We start from the raw sequence: 18,644 nt of genomic DNA, 5'->3' as shown, positions 1-18,644 counted from the left end.
GCTGTAAATGTAGATTTATGTGTCAAATTAGAAGTAGTCTGGTACTGCCCAGTGGTAAAAGAATCCTTTCCACACATTTTTTTTACATTTGTACAAAAAGGGTTCTAAAAGGGTGTAGCTTTACAAAAGCCTATATGAATATCCCCTGGTGAGCTATAGCTTAATGTAATGTATTGCTTTTCTTTTTTAGCTGGTTGGCTTTTTACAAATTCTTCCAGCTTCTGGGGGTGGATGGGGGAATGAAGCTACTAAGTGCCGTAAATATAGTTCCAATACTCCTTACCTTGTACCATAATGTCGTGTGTGTGCGTGTGCGTGTGTGTGTGTGTGTGTGTCTATATATATTAGGGGTGCAACGATATTCGTATCGATATTGAACCGTTCGATACAGTGCTTTCGGTTCGGTATGCATATGTATCGAACAATACAATTTTTTTCAATTTTTTTTTTTTCAATTTTTTTTTTTTTGTGTCCCGTTTGGATCTATAGCCATCAGAATTGTTGTCTTGAGGCCAAGAAAGATGCCAAGAGGATTTATTTTAAGTGGATCATCATATTGGTCCATTTGATTGACCTTTATTATAATTATGAATTTATTTTATTTTCAGTTGCAAACGGGACAGACATGACTGTGGGATAGGACAGGGGGAAAGAATGAAAGAAAGAGGGGGAGAGAAAGAAAGAAAACCAAAGGGGAGAAAAAAAAAAGAACAATACAAAATTTGTAATTTATTTTATCAACTTTCCTTCTGACGATGCTGTCTGTGTTGAGCGCTCAGTGAATCTGCATTTGACTACTCCGCCTAGGCTCGAGAGTGCAGCCTAGGCGGAGTAGTCGAACGCAGATTCACTGAGCACTCAACACAGACAGCATGGTCAGAAGGAAGAGCGCAGGGCAAGCTAGCGAGACAGAAGTGGACCTCCCCACCCTCATTCAGATCTGGCGTTTGGAATTATTTTGGTTTTCATGTGACGTATGACCCTGAAGGTAAGCGAGTCATGGACTAAAGTAAAACAGTATGTTGGATGTGCCATGCAATGCTCAATTACATGGGTGGGAGCTAGTGTGTTAGCGCAGTTAGCTCGTTAACGTGTTGGCCGTCTAGCCCCTCTGTATAGGGTAGCTCGTTAACGGAGATTTGCCGTGTTGTGGCGTTAAGGTTATTTCAACGAGATTAACCTGAAAGCACTAGTGGGAACACAACGAATATGACTGCACATTTACACCGACATCATCCTAGTGCAAAGACAAAAACAACAAGCATGCATGCTACAAACTTTAGCCGAGTCATTTAGACAGCTGTTAGCACATGATTCTCCTTATGGAGACCTGATATGTTTAATATGCTGCTGAGAATATAGCCCAGAAGAAGCGGATAGTATAGCTTTTATTTTGGAAAGAGACATTTCTCTGTAATAAACTCTCTTTTCCAAAGATGAGTGATTCCTCAATCAGATACAGGGCTCGCAATATCGCTAGCCCGACGTCCCGGGGCTATCTCTCCCCTGCCTGTCGGGCTATTGTAGGAAGGAAAAATATATGTCAATGCTTTTGCATTCTTTCAGAAATGTAGCTGGGTAATTATGTCATTGGGTGAGCCACTGTCAATATGTGACATATTGAAATCGTGTTTGAATTTGCGCTTGTTTTTTTGCTTTCACTTTGCAATCGCGCGAACTGTGTATAGAGAGCGACAGCACTGATCTGTGAGTGATGATAATTTGTGCACCAATTCCTCTGACATCGTCTTATTAATTGTTAGCTTACTATGCAAACATGACAAGTGAAATCTCCCGCAGCTTAAACATGTGAGAGGTTGATCGCGCAGAGAATCGCTGAGCTTATGTGAGTGCGGCAGGATATATATTTCACTACGATGACCTGGATGACTGAGAACCTTCACAGACAGATATATATTTTAGTTCTGCTGAGCCAAATAAGACAGGTCAGGGTGAAGAAGTGACAGCCAAAGAAAAGCTTACCACAAAACGGAGAAGTTATGACAAATCAGACTATAAGGCAAAAAGAAAGTGCAGCTTTATGGTTTCATGGACAAAAGAATTTCTGTGGCTGCAATATGACGAGCTAAAAAACAACACGCACAAGGGTTAGGGTTAAATTTAAAAACTGTACTTTTGTGTTAAAATATATATTTATAATTTTAATAAATGACAAATTAAAAAGGCATGAACATTTTTTTTTGTATCGAAAAAATATCGAACCGTGACACCAAAGTATCGAACCGAACCGAACCGAACCGAACCGTGAATTTTGTGTATCGTTGCACCCCTAATATATATATATACATGTATATTACAGATGGGTAAATTTTTTAACTGGAGCCCTAAGTTATATGTAATCTAAGACCTGGCTATTTTAAAGGACTAACAGGTATAACGTTTTATAAGTTTTCCAAAATAACACACTAAGGAGTTGGCCATTTAGTTTTTTAACTTTCTCCAGTAATTTACCCAGAAACTTTTTGATTTAAGCCTGTTGTGCTCTAACCAAAATTAGCATTTTATTTAAAATACCTCGCTAACCAAGCTGCTAGCCACCAATAGAATTAGTTGATCATTTCCCACCATTTGCTCATCCAAATAAACATCAAGGAGGGGACAGTCAAAATAACAAACCTGACATACTCTACAACCAATCCAGTCTTTAAGTGATGACGTATGAACTCTGCTTCCAGGTCCAAACTACTCTACCTTTATTAAGGTGTTGTGTTTTTAACATGTTGTATTGTATCTTGTTCTATTTAATCTGAACACGCTCCTAAAAAAAGGCAGTGATCACTGTCAGCTCTTTCAGTTTTTATTATCACTATTCATTTTAAAGCTCAGTTTTAAAACCTTACGATGTAATTACAGTCCAGCCCATGCAGCAGTAAATTAATGACTAACCTTGTATTGTGGATGGTTTATCTCAGTTCTTATCCTGACTGAAGTTTGATCTGTTTACAGCATCCTAAAATGCAATTACATTTGTCCCTAACCCTCATGTTAACTTTTATCGAGTGGAAAAAAGCGTTCATCCTCCAGCTTCACTGTGCTAATGTGTTTTATTATGCTAACCATAGCTGTGTAGCTAGCCACCACATAGCACATCATCATAGCCCAACATCAGTAACCCCACAAATGTCACTGCTATTTAGTTTCCTGTCTTTATTTATGTTGGAAGTGATAGCAGAGCTGTACGTTTTAAATTTTTCAGAAATCCCTCAGTCAGAACATGGTATATCATGTTTAGGTAGAAACTATCGAGCTGTTTTCATGGATGCCTGAAAACTTAATTGTTACACCTGGTAGAGCAGCAACGCTGATCATTTTATTAATGATAAAATAATTTAGACAGTTTGTAGCTCTCAGTGATGCCACAGTGTTCGTTTGACTTTGGGACCTGAAGCGAAGTTTGGACCCGGAAACGGCTAATGACCTCAGACTTAAAGATGACATCATTAGCCGTAGATAGATGATGTCACAGGGACTACATCATAAACAGTGGCTTTAAGGTGTATCAGGATTTATCATGTTCTTCACTCTAAATGTGTGCATAATTTGCAATAAGAATTGCTACTGTACATTGTAAGATAAAGCCCTTACAAATTAAAACAAGCTATTGAGTCCATCACCCAATAGCTTGAAGAAAATGTGTTTACTGTTCTAAAGTAAGAATTGGGGTCATTTTCTTTATACACTGAGTTACGTCAACTGGCTATGAGAAAGACTGCTTTAAAATAGTGGTTTCACTTTTCAGATCCAGAGGTTTTATAATATTCAGGTTGATCAGACAACATAAATGTGGTTGTGTTTGTTTGTAAGACAGATTGTTTTTAACCATTAGATAAGGCCAAGGTAGTTGTTCCCCCGTGCAAATTCTTAAACATCTTTATTTCCAAGAAAGACAGCTTCATGAAATACGTTCACACATATACAGAGTAAATGTGGACACCAAATAATCATAATCAAACCTACACATACCAGTGCAGTTTGTCCTTTTCTCTCCACAGTGTGTTGGATTGCAGACTTTATTGTTTCGAGTCTGGCTCTCAAGGGCTGGGGTGTGAATAAATCTGATCTGGTCCGTCTCTGTTGTTTTTTTCCCCTCCAAACATTCTTTTGCATTTTTCTACCCAATTCCATTCGCCGTTGTGCATATTTACACAGCATGTTCAGCAAGACTGCGCCAGCGAACTGCATTCAGAAACAATTAGGAGCATTTATATGATCATGATGTTTTGACTTCACTTTCAAATGTTTGAGAAGAGAAGCTTTTTGGCAAATTCTGGCCTGAGAGTATGGCAAACATCACTGCTTGGCACTTTTCAAGAATTTGAACCCATATAGGCATTTTCATCCAGAGCTGTCATACACAGCTTCTGACAGATGTCTAATAATCTAAAGGTGTATTCACACTTCTTGATGTATGTCTTGCTGGCCTCCTTCTTAGTCATCTAATATTTATTCAGGATTTATAGCACAGGGAGGAGAGCTTTCAGTCTGGTACAGATTCTGCAAACATTTGGGCAGAACAAAGAAAATATGCTTTTGTTGTGAGTGTGAAAACGTGTGTGCAGTTGGAGCCATGGAAGTACTTCAAGGGAAAAATGTTAAACCAAGTGCAAACTGAGACCCCCGTGCTGGCTGCGAGAACACAAAACGAAGATATGTGAGTAAGCACGTGCATAAAAACAAAACAAAAATGCTTTCTGCACTTTTTTTTACATTTGATATCTCTTTTGGTCGCACACCACTGACTTTGCACTTCAAGGAATGGCTGATAAATGACACAAAAACGCAACTCATCAGTCACTTTCACATGTCACACACTTGAGCACATGCATAGACAACACAAGCACGCCGAGCAACAGAAGACGCGGCAGAAGGTGAGCAGACGTGGCCAGCAGAAGGAATTCATCAGACTGACGTTCCATGGACTCTGGAGCTTTTCTTTCCTTCTATTTCCTCCTCAGTTCTACATCAGGGGACATTCAAGCGTTGTGTCACAGTCTCTCACTGTTAGCACACTTCCCCCCCTCTATTTTTTTTTTGCTTGTCTGACAACGTGATGACAAATCCATGGGGCTAGAGTACATGATAAAGAACGATTCATCAGTCACAGATACGCATATGGCGAGCAGGTTGGATTCCAAATGCTGGAAAAGTGAAAGTTGTCAGTGCGCAGCTCACATCAGATAAATCTGCAAATATAGTATACTGGGGTCACTGGGCTACAATTTATAAACCATAATTGAGTCTATACAGTGTGGTTAGCACTGTCACCTCACGGCAAAACGCCCCTGGGTTCAGATCTGCTGGGTTGTTTCCGTTTCAAGTTTGTAAGGTCACCGTACATTTCTCTCCGAGTACTCCGGCGCCCTCTCAAAAACAATCATGTTAGTTTAATTGTTTTTTCTAAATGGACCATAGGTGTGAATGACTGTCTCCATTTGTTATTTAATGTTGATATGATCCACAAGAGGATCAAATAACCTTCCTTTTAAATAAAAGGAATATACGGCCTCTTATCCAGCCCTCTTAAAATGTCCATTAAACTCTAAATGAATTATTGGCAGTCTAGCTGGACTGTGGGTAATGTATACACTGCATTTTAAGAGCAATGCTTGAAATAAAACAGAGGATATCCATGTTTAGGCTGCATTCCTGCACACATGCTCATGTGTCCGTGGTTTTCTTGCTAATTTTTCCTTAAGTTAAAAATGTCAAAATGTTCTTTTTTTAATCAGTCTGTGTCGTGCTCGTTTAAAATCCTAAAAATCTAATGTGCATCACCCCTAAAAACAAACAAAAAAATGAAGCAAAAACAATGGAAACATTTCTTGAACCCAATATTTGAGATTCAGTGCATTAACTGTCAGTGACAATAACAATGACCCCTCCTCTCCCCGGTCTTTCACACAGATAAACACAAACCCATATTGTAATAATCAAATCGTGTGCTCTACTACTTTACAAAAACATTATGGGAGTGAACCTCGTTTTTCAGCCAAACCAGCACATTCCTCACGAAGCTGCCCGCCGTTGCAGAAGTTGGGAAACTGAGTGAAGAAATAATGGAATGAAAGAGAGGCCTGATTTATTCCATCTTATCAGTCCAACCAAACCCAGCCCTGTGAAAGGTATAAAATGTCCTGACATGTGAAAAAAAATAATTAATTTAAAGAAGGCAGCTGTACTGTGTAAAATGGGGTGGGGGGGGGGGGGTGTCATTCTCCAATCTTGAAAGCAGTGGCACAGTCAGTGGGACTGGGTGCAGAAGGCCGCCATCCTCAAGAGAAAACACACTGCCAGCAATGGTGAGCCTCACTCACAGATTTATAGGCTACAAGCTGTCTCTGTTGCCGTTGTTGTGTATTAACAAAAAAGAAAGGGCGGGAAGGAAATGAAAATGTGGATCAGATGGGTTTTTTATTTTGAAGGCTGCTGATGCTGAGTTTAACCACTGGGGAGCGTCTGGGACTGGATAAAGTAGCTATAACAACCCCCTTGTTTAAACTCTATTATTCAGACTACTTTTCACTGGGATGTTATTATTAACTGCACAAAGCAACAGGTAATAATAATCTGAGGTCAAATTTAGTGATATCATCAGCACACACATATGCCCTCTGCGTCCACACAGCTGTTGCAGATTGGTTGCTTGGCTCTCTGCTGCTTTACATTGCAAATACACCCGTGTTTACATTTGCTCTGCACTGACAATGGTCACTATGGGTTACCTTGACTCACAACACAGGTAACCAATGAGATCTCGCAGCATGGGAGGGGAGGGAGGGGTGCGTGTGTTTGGGGGTGGGGGGGGGGGAGGGTGCTCAGTTCTCTGGAAAAAAGAAAAGAGGAAGCGTGAACTGACAACGACTAGAAAAAGAAGAAAAAAAATCACCATGATCTACGCTGATCTGTGATCTCACGTCTGCGTGACGCACTCTCTCTGGTGGCTAGACACTGACAGGAGGGAACTGATCCCACGCCTGTAAGCAGATGAAGGTTCTGTGTTTGCCAAAAGTAATGAGAACAATTTCCGTTTCCCTCTTGGATCTTGCAGGCAGCTGCTGCTCTGTCACATACAGGCACGAGCTGTAAACACAAAGGTAAGCAGACTGCTTCTTATTCCATACAACAGGCCTACTACTCTGTATAGTATAGAAAGGAGACACAGGAAAAAGACCAAAAGAAAAAAAGAACTAAATATAACAAAAGAAAATGTTAGAAGACGTTTGGGTGTATGACTGTATGCTGCATGACATGTGCTGAAGAGAAAGTGAAAGTACTTTTCAGAGAGTGTAGGGTTTTGAGCGCGGCTGTTTGACTCTCTATAAATGCTGTGCCAGAAAATGTAGATTAAAAGAAAGAAAGAAAGAAAGAAAGAAAGAAAGAAAGAAAGAAAGAAAGAAAGAAAGAAAGACCTTTCCAATGATTTACTTTCAGTGACGGCTAAACCACTCACGTTTGCACGCGAGAGAGATTGTAAAAACAGTATTGCGACCACCTCTGCTGTTCTCTGGCAGACCATATTTTACTGCGTTCATTTAACAAGGCCTGGTTACCCCAAGCAACAAGAGGGGCTTATCAGCTGCTGCCTCTCTTACCATGCTGTTATCAGCCTGGCCTAGTTCACGCACACACATATATATAACACTGCTCCTTTCTGTCAAACACACCCGCACGCTTTCTATCTCAGTCTCTGACTCTCTCTCATGCGCACACACACGTAAACTGGGGAATGAATGTTATGGGGGGCTTATCAGTGTCCTTAGGGGCCTGGCAGCCACTTCACAGACTCAGATCCCAGTGCAGAGGCCACAGAGACAAACCTATGTGACCAGAGTGCTGATGAACACCACATACTGTGAGAGACTGCAGGCTGCAGGGCACGGTAACAATGAACGTATACATGTGGCAGCACAAAGGCAAGGCCCTGGTGGCTACTACTAAAAAAAAAATAAAGAGAGGAAGGGACAAATGTTTCTTTTAATGTGTTCTGTTGGGGTGTGACGAGTGAAACTTCACCGCCTTGTTTACTTCAATAGAACAGAAAATGCAAGCTGCAGTCTTCATGTTTTGTACTTTGCACTTGTATTCACTGGAACTACGCAAGCATGGCAACTTGCCATGCTGTATAACCAGAGCAGACTTGCAGGTTAGGACGTACAAAAAAGCCATTAGTTATGTTCATTATGCAGTTTAGCTTGGCTACAAAAGGCAAAAAAAAAAATGTAAAAAAAACTAATCATAGTAATAATAATTTGAAAATAAAACCATCTTGAAATATGTTAGAGAATGACTAATTCAACTCGCCATTAACTACATTGCATACTAAAATGTCCATTATCAAAAAAACATTAACTTACATCAACTATATTACTAATATATGTCATAATAGGACATTAAACTCTATTTATTCTGCTTAAAATGATATTAAACACAATGGAAATGTTATTTATAAATGGCATTATTTTAGACTGTTACTCTGTTATTCTGCTAATTTACAGTATAAAATTATAGCACCGAGTGCTACAAATGTCTGTTCAAAGTAATTGTTAATTTAGTCATCTTACAAGTCAACAGCACATGCTATGCAACCATTAGATGGCTTAGTGATCAAAGACACAGCAAGCTTCTAAGATAATATTGAAATGAGGCTTAATGCTATTGCAATTGTGTTTGCATAAAAAACTATCTGATAACAAAATTTGTATTGGTAACTTTGCCAAGACGTAACACTATAATAAAACAGGATACCACAGTCAAATCCAGACCTCAAAGTATCATATTATTGCTGTTCTCACACTGCAGGCTTACTTGTGGTTCCTACAGGTTTGATGTAATGAGCATTTCTTCTTCACTCACCTCTTTCCTCACGCTGAGATGAGTGCATTTAATCTAAAATTAATGCATTCAAATAATTAAAATATTATTAAACTCTGGCACTTTCCACCATAGTCTGTCTCTTGCGCTCTCTTTTCTCTTTCCCCTCATCCAGTTGTTCCAGATGGCTGCCCTTCATTGCCGGAGGTTTCTTCCTGTCAAAAGGGAGTTTTTTGTTTCCAGTGTTGCCAAGTGCTTGCCACTAGGGGGTTGTATGATTGCTGGGATTTCTTTCTAATGCTGTAGGGTCCTTAAATTACAGGACAGAGTGCCTTGAGGTGACTGTTGTTGTAATTTGCTCCTATATGAATAAACTTGGATTGAATTGAACTGAAATGAACTCAGGCACAGTCATTAAAAAGCCACAACAACATACCATGTATGATTTACTGTAGGAAAAACACAGTACTAAAATTTTTTTACAATTCACAGAGTGATACTGGTGATATTAATTTTTTGTTACTAAACTGCTGGTTCCAGCCCTAACATCAAGTGATGCATATTACATATGAACAAAAAAGGACTACTTTTCCTTGCTGACTTCTTCTTGAACTTCTCTTGGTTTTGGGAGTAAACTATCCCCCAGTTCGCTAATGTCCCACCTAAATCATTGAGTGCCAAGTGGCTGCAAACATCACAGGAAATCGAAAATGAGAGGACCACTGCTGGCAAAGACATGCTGGCAGTGGTTTGGCGCAGGAACTCAGGAAGCGGTGCCTCCTAACTGAGCTGTGCTTCCTGCGTGATAACTGACCCAAACATATTTTGCCTCTATCTCTCACACGCATACACCAAGACAAAGAAAACCCACACGTTCTCCAACTATTTAAAAAGGAAAAAGAAAAAAAAAAGGACCTGCGATACTATTTAGGTTACAGAGGATTTACAGGGTTAGAATGTTTAGAATGGATTATCTTTGAAGCCATTTGGTCACAGTGCCACAAAACCTAAATGTTGGGATGATCTTCAGAACAATGATGCTGAAGGTAAGTGACGGAGTGGCAACAGTGTTCGGAGCCCACGGTAGAATTTTGCAGGAGGAGGCAGCTGTACTGCTAAATTCGCTTAAAGGTTAACCGAAACTTGGGAATTATTAAACAGCGAGTACTGAAGAGAAGGGGTGGCATTAGAAGCAAAGGGAAGACAAAGGAATTCAAGGGAATTAACAATGTTGTGATGGCCAGATACAAGAGGAGGGACAGAAAAACAAGCAACTGGGAGAGAATGAGAGGGAGTAATGCAAAGGAGTTGAGTGGGGGGTTGCAATTTTGTGCTAAACGTCCCCTTCACGGTCATGTCGTGAGGAATGTGCACAAAATGGCCCTGAAAGCCAAAAGCTGAACATTGTGCAAAGACATGATGTTGTCACCCACCCAACCAACCCCCTCGACTCACACCGCACACACAGCCCAGACACACATTTCACTGCAAACGCTTCCTTCCTGTTGCTGGTTTAGCCCAGTTTAGAAGACAGATAAGAGCAAAAGAATGAGACGTGTGACAGAGGGGGGAAGCAAATTACGATGTTCATTTCTCTGCATCTGAGACCAGAGACATTTCAAACACATAAATAAATAAATGTTCGGCAATGCCCAAAAAAGTAAAATTGTTCACAGCCTAATTTTAGCGTCTGCAGGTGTGGTCATGGTGTTTGTTTTTGACTCTAACAGCTCTTCAACTCCCCCACCTCACCCACATATTTTTGTGTGTGCCTCTCTGTTCTTCTCTGGCAGGTTCAGTCAGACCACAGGACAGTTTAGCACTTCCTCATTGAGAGCCGGTGCAGAGTGAGCGGGTGAGCGCTTCCTGTGACGCCTCTGCATCTCTGGTCAATAATTACACTCACATCACTCTACCACTACCAAGCCTCGCTGCATGGAAGGACGCAGGCTGCATCCCATCCAGGGGGAAGTTCTCTGACAAGTTATCTGCGTGTTCATCGGAAGGATTGTCTCCAGAAACGGGACCTGCCTTGATTCGACAACACATCAGACCTCTTCACTTCTTACCAGACTTCAAGGAGACGCTGTGATGCTATCCTCGCCCAGTTAAGAGTTTGTACGTGTGCTTTGGGACATTCAGCCATGCTGCAACAGTCAGAGCTCATCTTTGACTTTGCCAGTGACCACTTTAACATGTCACAGGTGAGTCAGAGCTAGACGGTGATGAACTTCTTTGTGTGGAATTGCTGGCAAACTTCTGATGTCGTCTAATTTCATGCCGTTTTTGTGTCCTGCAGCTGGGGGGTTTCACAGATTGCCCTGCGGTGATTGTAGAGCAGGTTCCACATTCACACCTGTTTTCATATACAGGTCTAGCGTGTGAACAGTCACAGGATCACCAGCAGCTGGTCAAAGGTCAGCACACACACACGAAGACATACGCACTCACTTCAGCCTTTCTTTACCTGTCAGGCTCACATTTCATGATAGAAGATCCCCTGTCGTCTGCGACACGGTGCAATTCTTTTTTTTTCTTTACAAAAAGAAAACGAAAGTTTCTATTCAAATTTTATTTAAAAAAATTAAAAGTAATTCGCGGTTTTGAAAAAAACAAACAAAACAGCCTTGCTTTGCACATGCGTATTCTGCCCCTCGCGCACATGGACCACCCTCCGCTGAAATTCAGGAAGTAAAAAAAGAAAACATTCCTGGCTTGTTCCTGGGGGGGAAACAACAGTTAAATGAATCATATTAGGATGTAGACGTGGTCAAAGCGAGCTACAGCACACATGCTATAGCTTGTTCCTCACACGAACATTTGAAAAGTAAGTGATATCGCCGTGTCGGGTTATATTTCCGTCAGTGTTCAGGTTGGAGGGAGCAGCTGAATCGACGCATGGCGAGGAGGAGGCTCGGTTAACTTTAGCTCACAGTAACAGCAGCACTTGTGGATAATTTACAGACACTTTACTTGAACGTTACAACCGTTTTGGGACAGCAGCCCATCTCGTATGTTTCTCTAAACGTGGCGGTTTGTTGTGACAGGCTGTGGGTTTGCTTCTCCCGACGGCAGAAAGTGTTTTCGAGTCCACGACAAAACAGCTGTTAGCTAGCAGATGTTTTCTAGCTCACTGCTTCTTCACGGGCAGCTCATCACACACACAAACAAGATGCGCATAAAAAAACACACACACGCAGATTCCCTTTTGATCATGTTTAGCCTCGAGGACATGCACGTGGGGAGATGTAAGCTGTTAGACAGCACAGCGTCGTTGTGAAGCTAACAAGCACCCGAATATGAGTCTGTCAGTGTTATTTACCTGGACGGAAAGCACTTGAGGTCAAACTGCTTGGAGTCGGTGACCGAGACTCTGTGTCATTGAGTTTACTCAAGAGCTGCACTTCACTAAGCTCTTTGTTGTCTGTAAGAATTCCAGCTTACTCTGTGCTCTTCCATCCGGCTGTGTTTTGGAGGCAAATATTCTTTGGACTTCTATTCTAGTTTTTTTTTTTTTTAAATTAATTATAGAATTGGCTTCATTTGCTACTGATGTGAACATTAATGAAAGTGAACTAATGCTGGAAGAGCTTGTAGCATCTGCATAATAATTAAATGTATTTGTGTTTTTCTTCTTCTTTTTTCATTCCCAAAAGAAGGGAAGTGTAAAACAGAGTGCAATTATTTGCTGTCACGTAAGCCTTTTTTTATTTAACTGAAATCAGCATAGCAAAAACAAGCCAGATGTTTGTTTTTATCCAGCCATCACACATAAGCAGCACATATAAACTATAAACTTTGTGTACTAAGTCATGACTTGGCTTGAGCATAAGCAGTACTTATATGTACCCATGCTGCATTCTGCTCATTAAATATATTTTACCCTGCAAAAGGAAGCAAATGAATAAATACATATAAACATCATCAAAATTATTCACATCAGTACAGCTCAATAAATAGCTTATATTTGGATAACCAAATGCGAATTACGCAGTTCGAAATGTTGTCTTTCATAATTTACCCTCAAAATTAGATATACATCTATTATATATAGCATATATAACCATCACTCATGCATTAAAAATCTCTGTAAACATTCTGCGAGTGTTTAGAGTTCACTCTAAATGTTATTGTTGTTTTTTTTTATTTGTTTGGAAAATGAAATTTGATAAAGGATTTCAGCAGTTTGATGCCTGTGTTGTATTTTAAAATGTATTCAGATGTTTTAATGGATGGTGGGTCTGGACTGCAGACGGGCCTGTTTAACAGCCACCCTCTTTTACTAGTGATCCACGCTGTTGTAACATGTGAAGAACATTGTCTGGATTGTCTCGGTGAAACAAAAATTGTTAGTCATCATGTTGTCCTTCAAAACCTGTTTATCTGACTCAGCGTTAGTGATGCCCTTGCAGATGTGCTGGTTTTTGTTGTCATGTCACAGAGGTGACTGTAGCTCAGAAGGTAGTTTTCCACTAATTGGAAGGTTGACAGTTTGATTCCTGGCTGCTCCAGTCTGGTTGCCAAAGTACCCTTGTGCAAGATACTGAACCTGAAGTTGTTGTCTGTCCAGCTAAGTATGAATGCGTGTGAATGTTAGACAGAATGCACTTTGCCATAGAAAAAAATACTTGTGTGAATGAGACATGTATGTATAAAGTGCTCTACTAGAGTAAAAAAGCCCTATGTAGGAGTAAGCTTGAACCAGAGAGCGGAAGCCTTTCTAAAATTTGCTAATATGTTGAGGGTTTTTATATATAAATATATATATATATATATATGCATGGTGGTTTTAACCTTTGTGGCTAGAAAGCAGTTGAGTTTACTGACAACAGTTTCAAGTGTCCAAAAGCACATGTTTCGACTTCTACCACAGAACTGTCCAGTCTGTTTTTAATGCCGTGATGTTCATATTCATTTATGCCAAATTTCTAAACGTTATAATTGTTGCTAAACTTTGCCTGTTTAGTTTTATCTCAATAACGTTTTTGATGCCTCTCCCAACAATAAGAAAAAAAAACCCTAATAGTTTGTAAATAGAAACTACATCTGCAGTTACTAAGGAGAACCTGGAAACGCTGTTTAGTAGCTCACTGTTATATAGTTGTAACTATTTGCATTGGACACACTCCAATTTTACATCAACAAAAACAAGTTTTACTCTTTGATAATTCTTTGTGGTTGTTATTTTTTGTAGTGGAGCCATGTGAAAGTGGGGAGGAAGAGACCATGGAGACGCTTGTCTCTCCTGACTCGTTACTCAACATGGAGTGTGCTGACACCCTCTCCCTGGAACACTACTGTAAGCACGGCTGTGTTCACCTCGAGCATGCTGTTTCCTGATTATTTTGGTGCAAGATTTTATTTTTTAGGCATTACAGTGCTGCTGTTTTTTTTTAGCAAATCTGTTTCTGAACCCCTGCAGCGCAGACCTTCTTACCATCGCTTGGCGATGTCATCACTACTCCTGTTATGGGGGAGGAGCTTGTGGGAACTGTCAATCAGTCAGAGTGGTCGTCGTTGCACAGAAACAAGCCTGCGTCGCAGCTGCGGTCCAAAAAGAAAAGTCAGTAACTTTCCTGCTCAGCTTCTTGTACGGCTAGAATTTCGAGGATAAAATGTTTGTGACTGACTTTGGACTGCTTGTGTGTGCAGGCAGGAAACCTCGACATCGAAGAGCAGAGTCTCCCACGCCAGAAATTACAGTAAAGAAGGACAAATACAACAAAGGTATTGTCAAACAGAGCAAGACCTTGTTCCCTATAAAGCCACAGCACAAGTCACTTGACTGCACCTGAAATGATATAAATGTGTGTGCACCTCACCCCTACCAAGTTCTGCAAGTAAAATTATGCAACTGTGCTTGTTTTGGGGAAGCGTGCTATGAAAGTAGGTCTTCACCAAAGTGATTTAACCCAAATCTCATCTGTTGTTTTTCTTTTTCGTTCATGCGCTTTAGGCGGAAACACCCTTTACCTGTGGCAGTTCCTGATGGAGTTGCTGCAAGATAGACAAGTCTGCCCTCGTTACATCAAATGGACTAATCCTCAAGCGGGGATCTTCAAGCTGGTCAACTCAAAAGCAGTGGCCAGGCTGTGGGGCAAACACAAAAACAAACCAGATATGAATTATGAGACAATGGGCAGAGCACTCAGGTACAACACGGCAGCTCCCAGATAGAATTGTAATGTTCTTTGAAATTTCTCTCTCTGTAATTTGAAAAAATAAATAAATAATAATAATAATAATGAACAATCATAGATGTCAAAAGTGCCTTTTAAGGTCATTTATGCTAATTTTCCTACATTTTAACTCGGGGGGTTTTATTAAGCACAACTTGAAAGCAAAGACATAAACAGCCATTAATACGTTTCCTAGCTTTGGCTTTGTACAAGTAATGGCACATTTAAGAGTGTGAAGTAATCATTCAGTTTACAATGTTTAACAAATTTATTAGAATACCACTAAATTAGCAGTATTGTTAATTAGCAAAATTATTTTTTAATGTTTGTGTTTTAATGTTAGTCTATGAGCACACACAAGCATTAAAGCATTAAAAATGATATTTTTAATGCTGAAATACAATAATTGTTGTTAGTCATGAATTTTCAACAGAGCACAATGTTGTTACTTTTTGATTAAGATGCCAAATAATGCTTATTTACTTACATTCCTGAACATAAATAATAGTTTTAGTGCTTGAGCAATATGCCTGATTCGTTCCCGGCTTCTCAGAAAAGTCCGGTGTGTTGCCCCAAATTTGGGTATAAAAAGGTGAATTGAGTTTGCTGTTTGTCTAACATGTAACAATATCATTTGTAGTTTTAAACAAACTTTTGGCAGATTTCAAAATATTTGTGTTTTCTTGTTTTTATGACAGGTCTAATAAATAGTAGTGCTTAATAAAATCAAATGGAAGCTTATTGTACAGTCTACTCGAGTTTGATCCTGCTTGTCAGTACTAATTTAACCTTTTTTCATTTTTAAACCAGTTTAACTCATTTAACTTTTAATTTATGCATGTAAATGCAACTGTTTATCCAATCTAGGCTAGTAAGAAAGGGGCAGGTATGGAACCTAATCACAGTACACCAAGAAAACGGTATTCTGTATTCAGTAAGACAGGATTAAAATGCATCGATAAAAAGTCAAAAATATATTTTTGACAAAAAACAAAAGGGTTTTTTTGTCATTTTAATTTGAGATTTTACAAATGAGACGTGAATAATTAAAAACTGTAGCAGGTTTGAAAGCTGTCGGTTTCTGCTTTTTCCATGCAGGTACTACTACCAGAGAGGCATACTGAATAAGGTTGAAGGCCAGCGCCTCGTTTACCAGTTCACCTCTCTCCCCAAAGACATGATTTACATCACCGATGGAGATGGCATCAAAGAGGAAGACGACGAGGACCACGATGACAACAGCGTCAACGACGAAGGCTTGAGCGACGACTCTGACAGTACCGTATCGTCTAGTGACCATTCAGCGGAGGAGCAGGAAGATTCTCAGCCACCGCCAAAGAAATCGTCCCCCGTCTCCGGCCGCACTCCCGCTTCACAGCGCACCAGGCCCGCTCCCAGGCCCTCAGCTCAGCGCGACACCGTCCTGCGTCCCACCAGCTCCAGTTTGATCCAGGAACAGCATCTGCCTATCGTGTCGGCTGAGATGCTACGCACGCTCCAGAACCTGCAAAAGGTCCAGTCTCTCAAACCCGCCGGTCATGCGTCAGTCTTCAAAACGGCTCAGCTGCTGGGGAGTCTGTGCGAGCGGCAGGCCGCTGCCTCTGCCGAGGTAGCCATAGGGAGAAAAGGTGCGCCGGAGATGCCCGAGAAAAAGTCGCACCCAGGACCAAAAACTCCACAGCTTATGCCTCTGATTAGCTCTGACCAATACAAATAACAGGTGCCCACTTTCTATTGAACACACAGATGCCTGTACACTCCACTGACTCAGGACCACTTACAGGGCTGCACTTTGCTATGACAATGCTGATTTAAAAACAAAGGGACTTTTGATGTAGAATATTATTTTAGATCATAAGTACAGATCAGTGCTTTCTCGCAGCGCTGACAGGAACCAAAATCTCACAGCAGTTTACCTTCTCAGCTTTGAAATCTGATCATTTCGCCTTATTGTCATTCTGTGTAGCCCTTTGTTAAACCAACACCAAAGACAGACATGCACTGGAATCTCTGGCCTCTCTGCACTGCCTGCAGACACTTTCTCTGCTTGCACTTCAGCTCCAGTGTCCTGGAAGCAATTATCTTATCACCACACTGTGCCCTTCGTCTCTGCCTTTTGCTCTCACTTTCTCCTACGTTGTTTAGTTTTGTGTCTTTATGCTATCACGTGCTGAAGCATTCCTTTGCCTTAAAAGTGGCTTTGCACTAATGTTTACCTCTGCTGTATATTTCTTCTGAAGTGCCTGAAGATGTCAGTCCATCCTATTCCTGGTAATCATAAGGGAAAACATTCCATATTGTTATTGTTATTATTATTGTTGTTGTTTTTTAAGATTGCTGCCTTTTTTTGTCTGCATTGTGAAATGTTGAAAACAAGGGATCACTGTTATTTTTTTCAAAGTAGTACTTTAGCACTTGCGCTGTTTATTATTTGTTTATCGACACCATTGGACTCTTTTTTTCTATTTTCTTCATGACAATCACCAGTGAAGTGGCCTTGTAGCCACCCTGCCTCCTGTAAAATGACAGTGCTACTATTTAGCTTTTCCCTTGTGCACTAGCTATCCATATATGAGTGCATATATTAAACTCAGAATCCTCTATCTGTATGCGTCTATTACGCACTGTAGGGCCTCAACATTAAAACCACTGTGCTGGCTGAAGTGAACATTGGTCATTTCGTTACAGTGCAATGTTTGGCTGGCATTCACGTGGGTTTAGCATCGAGCTCAGCGTTGCAGAAGGCGCCAGCAGCGGCATCTCTGCACAAAGCAGACCTACATATTACCAGGCTGGTGGTTTTTAATGTTTTGGCTGATCTTTGTGTACTGTATACCTGTGAAAGCGCCTGACTTGTTCTTTTGATGCCATTTTTTTTCCTTCCCTCAGGTTTATAAAGCATTTTTGTGCTGCACATATTATGTACTCTATGCAAGAAGTAAAAGTGAAATTGTTAGTTTATTATTTTCTCTTTGGCCGGTCTTAGCGTAGGCTCACGAAGCTGGCTTACAAACTTCACCTCACTCCAAATTAAAAAAAAAAAAAGCGACTGAAAGTTAGGCTGGCTTTTTGAGAGGCTAAACTTGGCAAAGAGATGCTTATAAAGTAACTGTGCCTGCAGGGAACTCTTATGCAGAACTATTTTCACTTTGTTAAACCATGTTTGTTTGTTTTGGGATTTTTTGCCCCTTGCTTTTCAGTGTGTGTCCTGGTAATGTCTTACCTTAATAGATTTGTAAGCTTGTAGCAGAGTGAGCTCTGCTACAAGCTCCCTCCATGGAGCTTGTTTTTTTTTATGCTGTATTGTGTTTTCTTTCATGCAGTCCAGTGATGTTAAAGCTAATCGTCTATTATATGAAATAAATTTACATTTGTCATTGTGTGAAATCCATCATTGTTCCTTTGAAAGACTCGGAGCATCAGTAGACATGATGAGTGTATATGTCACATTTGAGCAGTGCGTTCGACTGCTGCTTTATTAGTAAAGGCCTAATGCAATGATACAGATCTGCCAGAACTACTTCTACAGAATTCTGACACGATCAGTTTGTTTTTCTTTTTTTTTTGCTGTTGTCAGAAAGGTGTTAATTCTATTTCTGATTTGGCGAAGTTGTTTTTTGGCTTAACACATTA

General features: G+C 40.4%; 1 protein-coding gene across 2 annotated transcripts; it reads left to right on the top strand.

The window, feature by feature from the left end:
* The first annotated feature begins 6,858 nt into the window (after positions 1-6,858).
* Positions 6,859-17,573, top strand: LOC308412856 (ETS-related transcription factor Elf-1-like). 2 transcript variants are annotated; one of them, XM_080907491.1, is made up of 8 exons: positions 6,859-7,115; positions 10,626-11,036; positions 11,132-11,249; positions 14,027-14,131; positions 14,255-14,395; positions 14,485-14,559; positions 14,789-14,984; positions 16,110-17,573. In XM_080907491.1, exons 2-8 carry the CDS (start codon positions 10,977-10,979, stop codon positions 16,726-16,728), a joined length of 1,314 nt encoding a protein of 437 aa, XP_080763617.1. In that variant the 5' UTR covers positions 6,859-7,115; positions 10,626-10,976; the 3' UTR covers positions 16,729-17,573. The 2 variants fall into 2 exon arrangements, with proteins under 2 accessions (XP_080763617.1, XP_080763618.1); XM_080907492.1 differs by lacking the exons at positions 6,859-7,115; positions 10,626-11,036; positions 11,132-11,249 and adding an exon at positions 11,501-11,659.
* The last annotated feature ends 1,071 nt before the right edge of the window (positions 17,574-18,644 follow it).

Source organism: Rhamphochromis sp. 'chilingali' (genome assembly GCF_963969265.1).
Source record: "Rhamphochromis sp. 'chilingali' genome assembly, chromosome: 16".
NCBI classification, from domain to species: domain Eukaryota; kingdom Metazoa; phylum Chordata; class Actinopteri; order Cichliformes; family Cichlidae; genus Rhamphochromis; species Rhamphochromis sp. 'chilingali'.
Note: the sequence above shows the minus strand (reverse complement) of the source record. Positions and strands in the feature narration are given on the sequence as shown.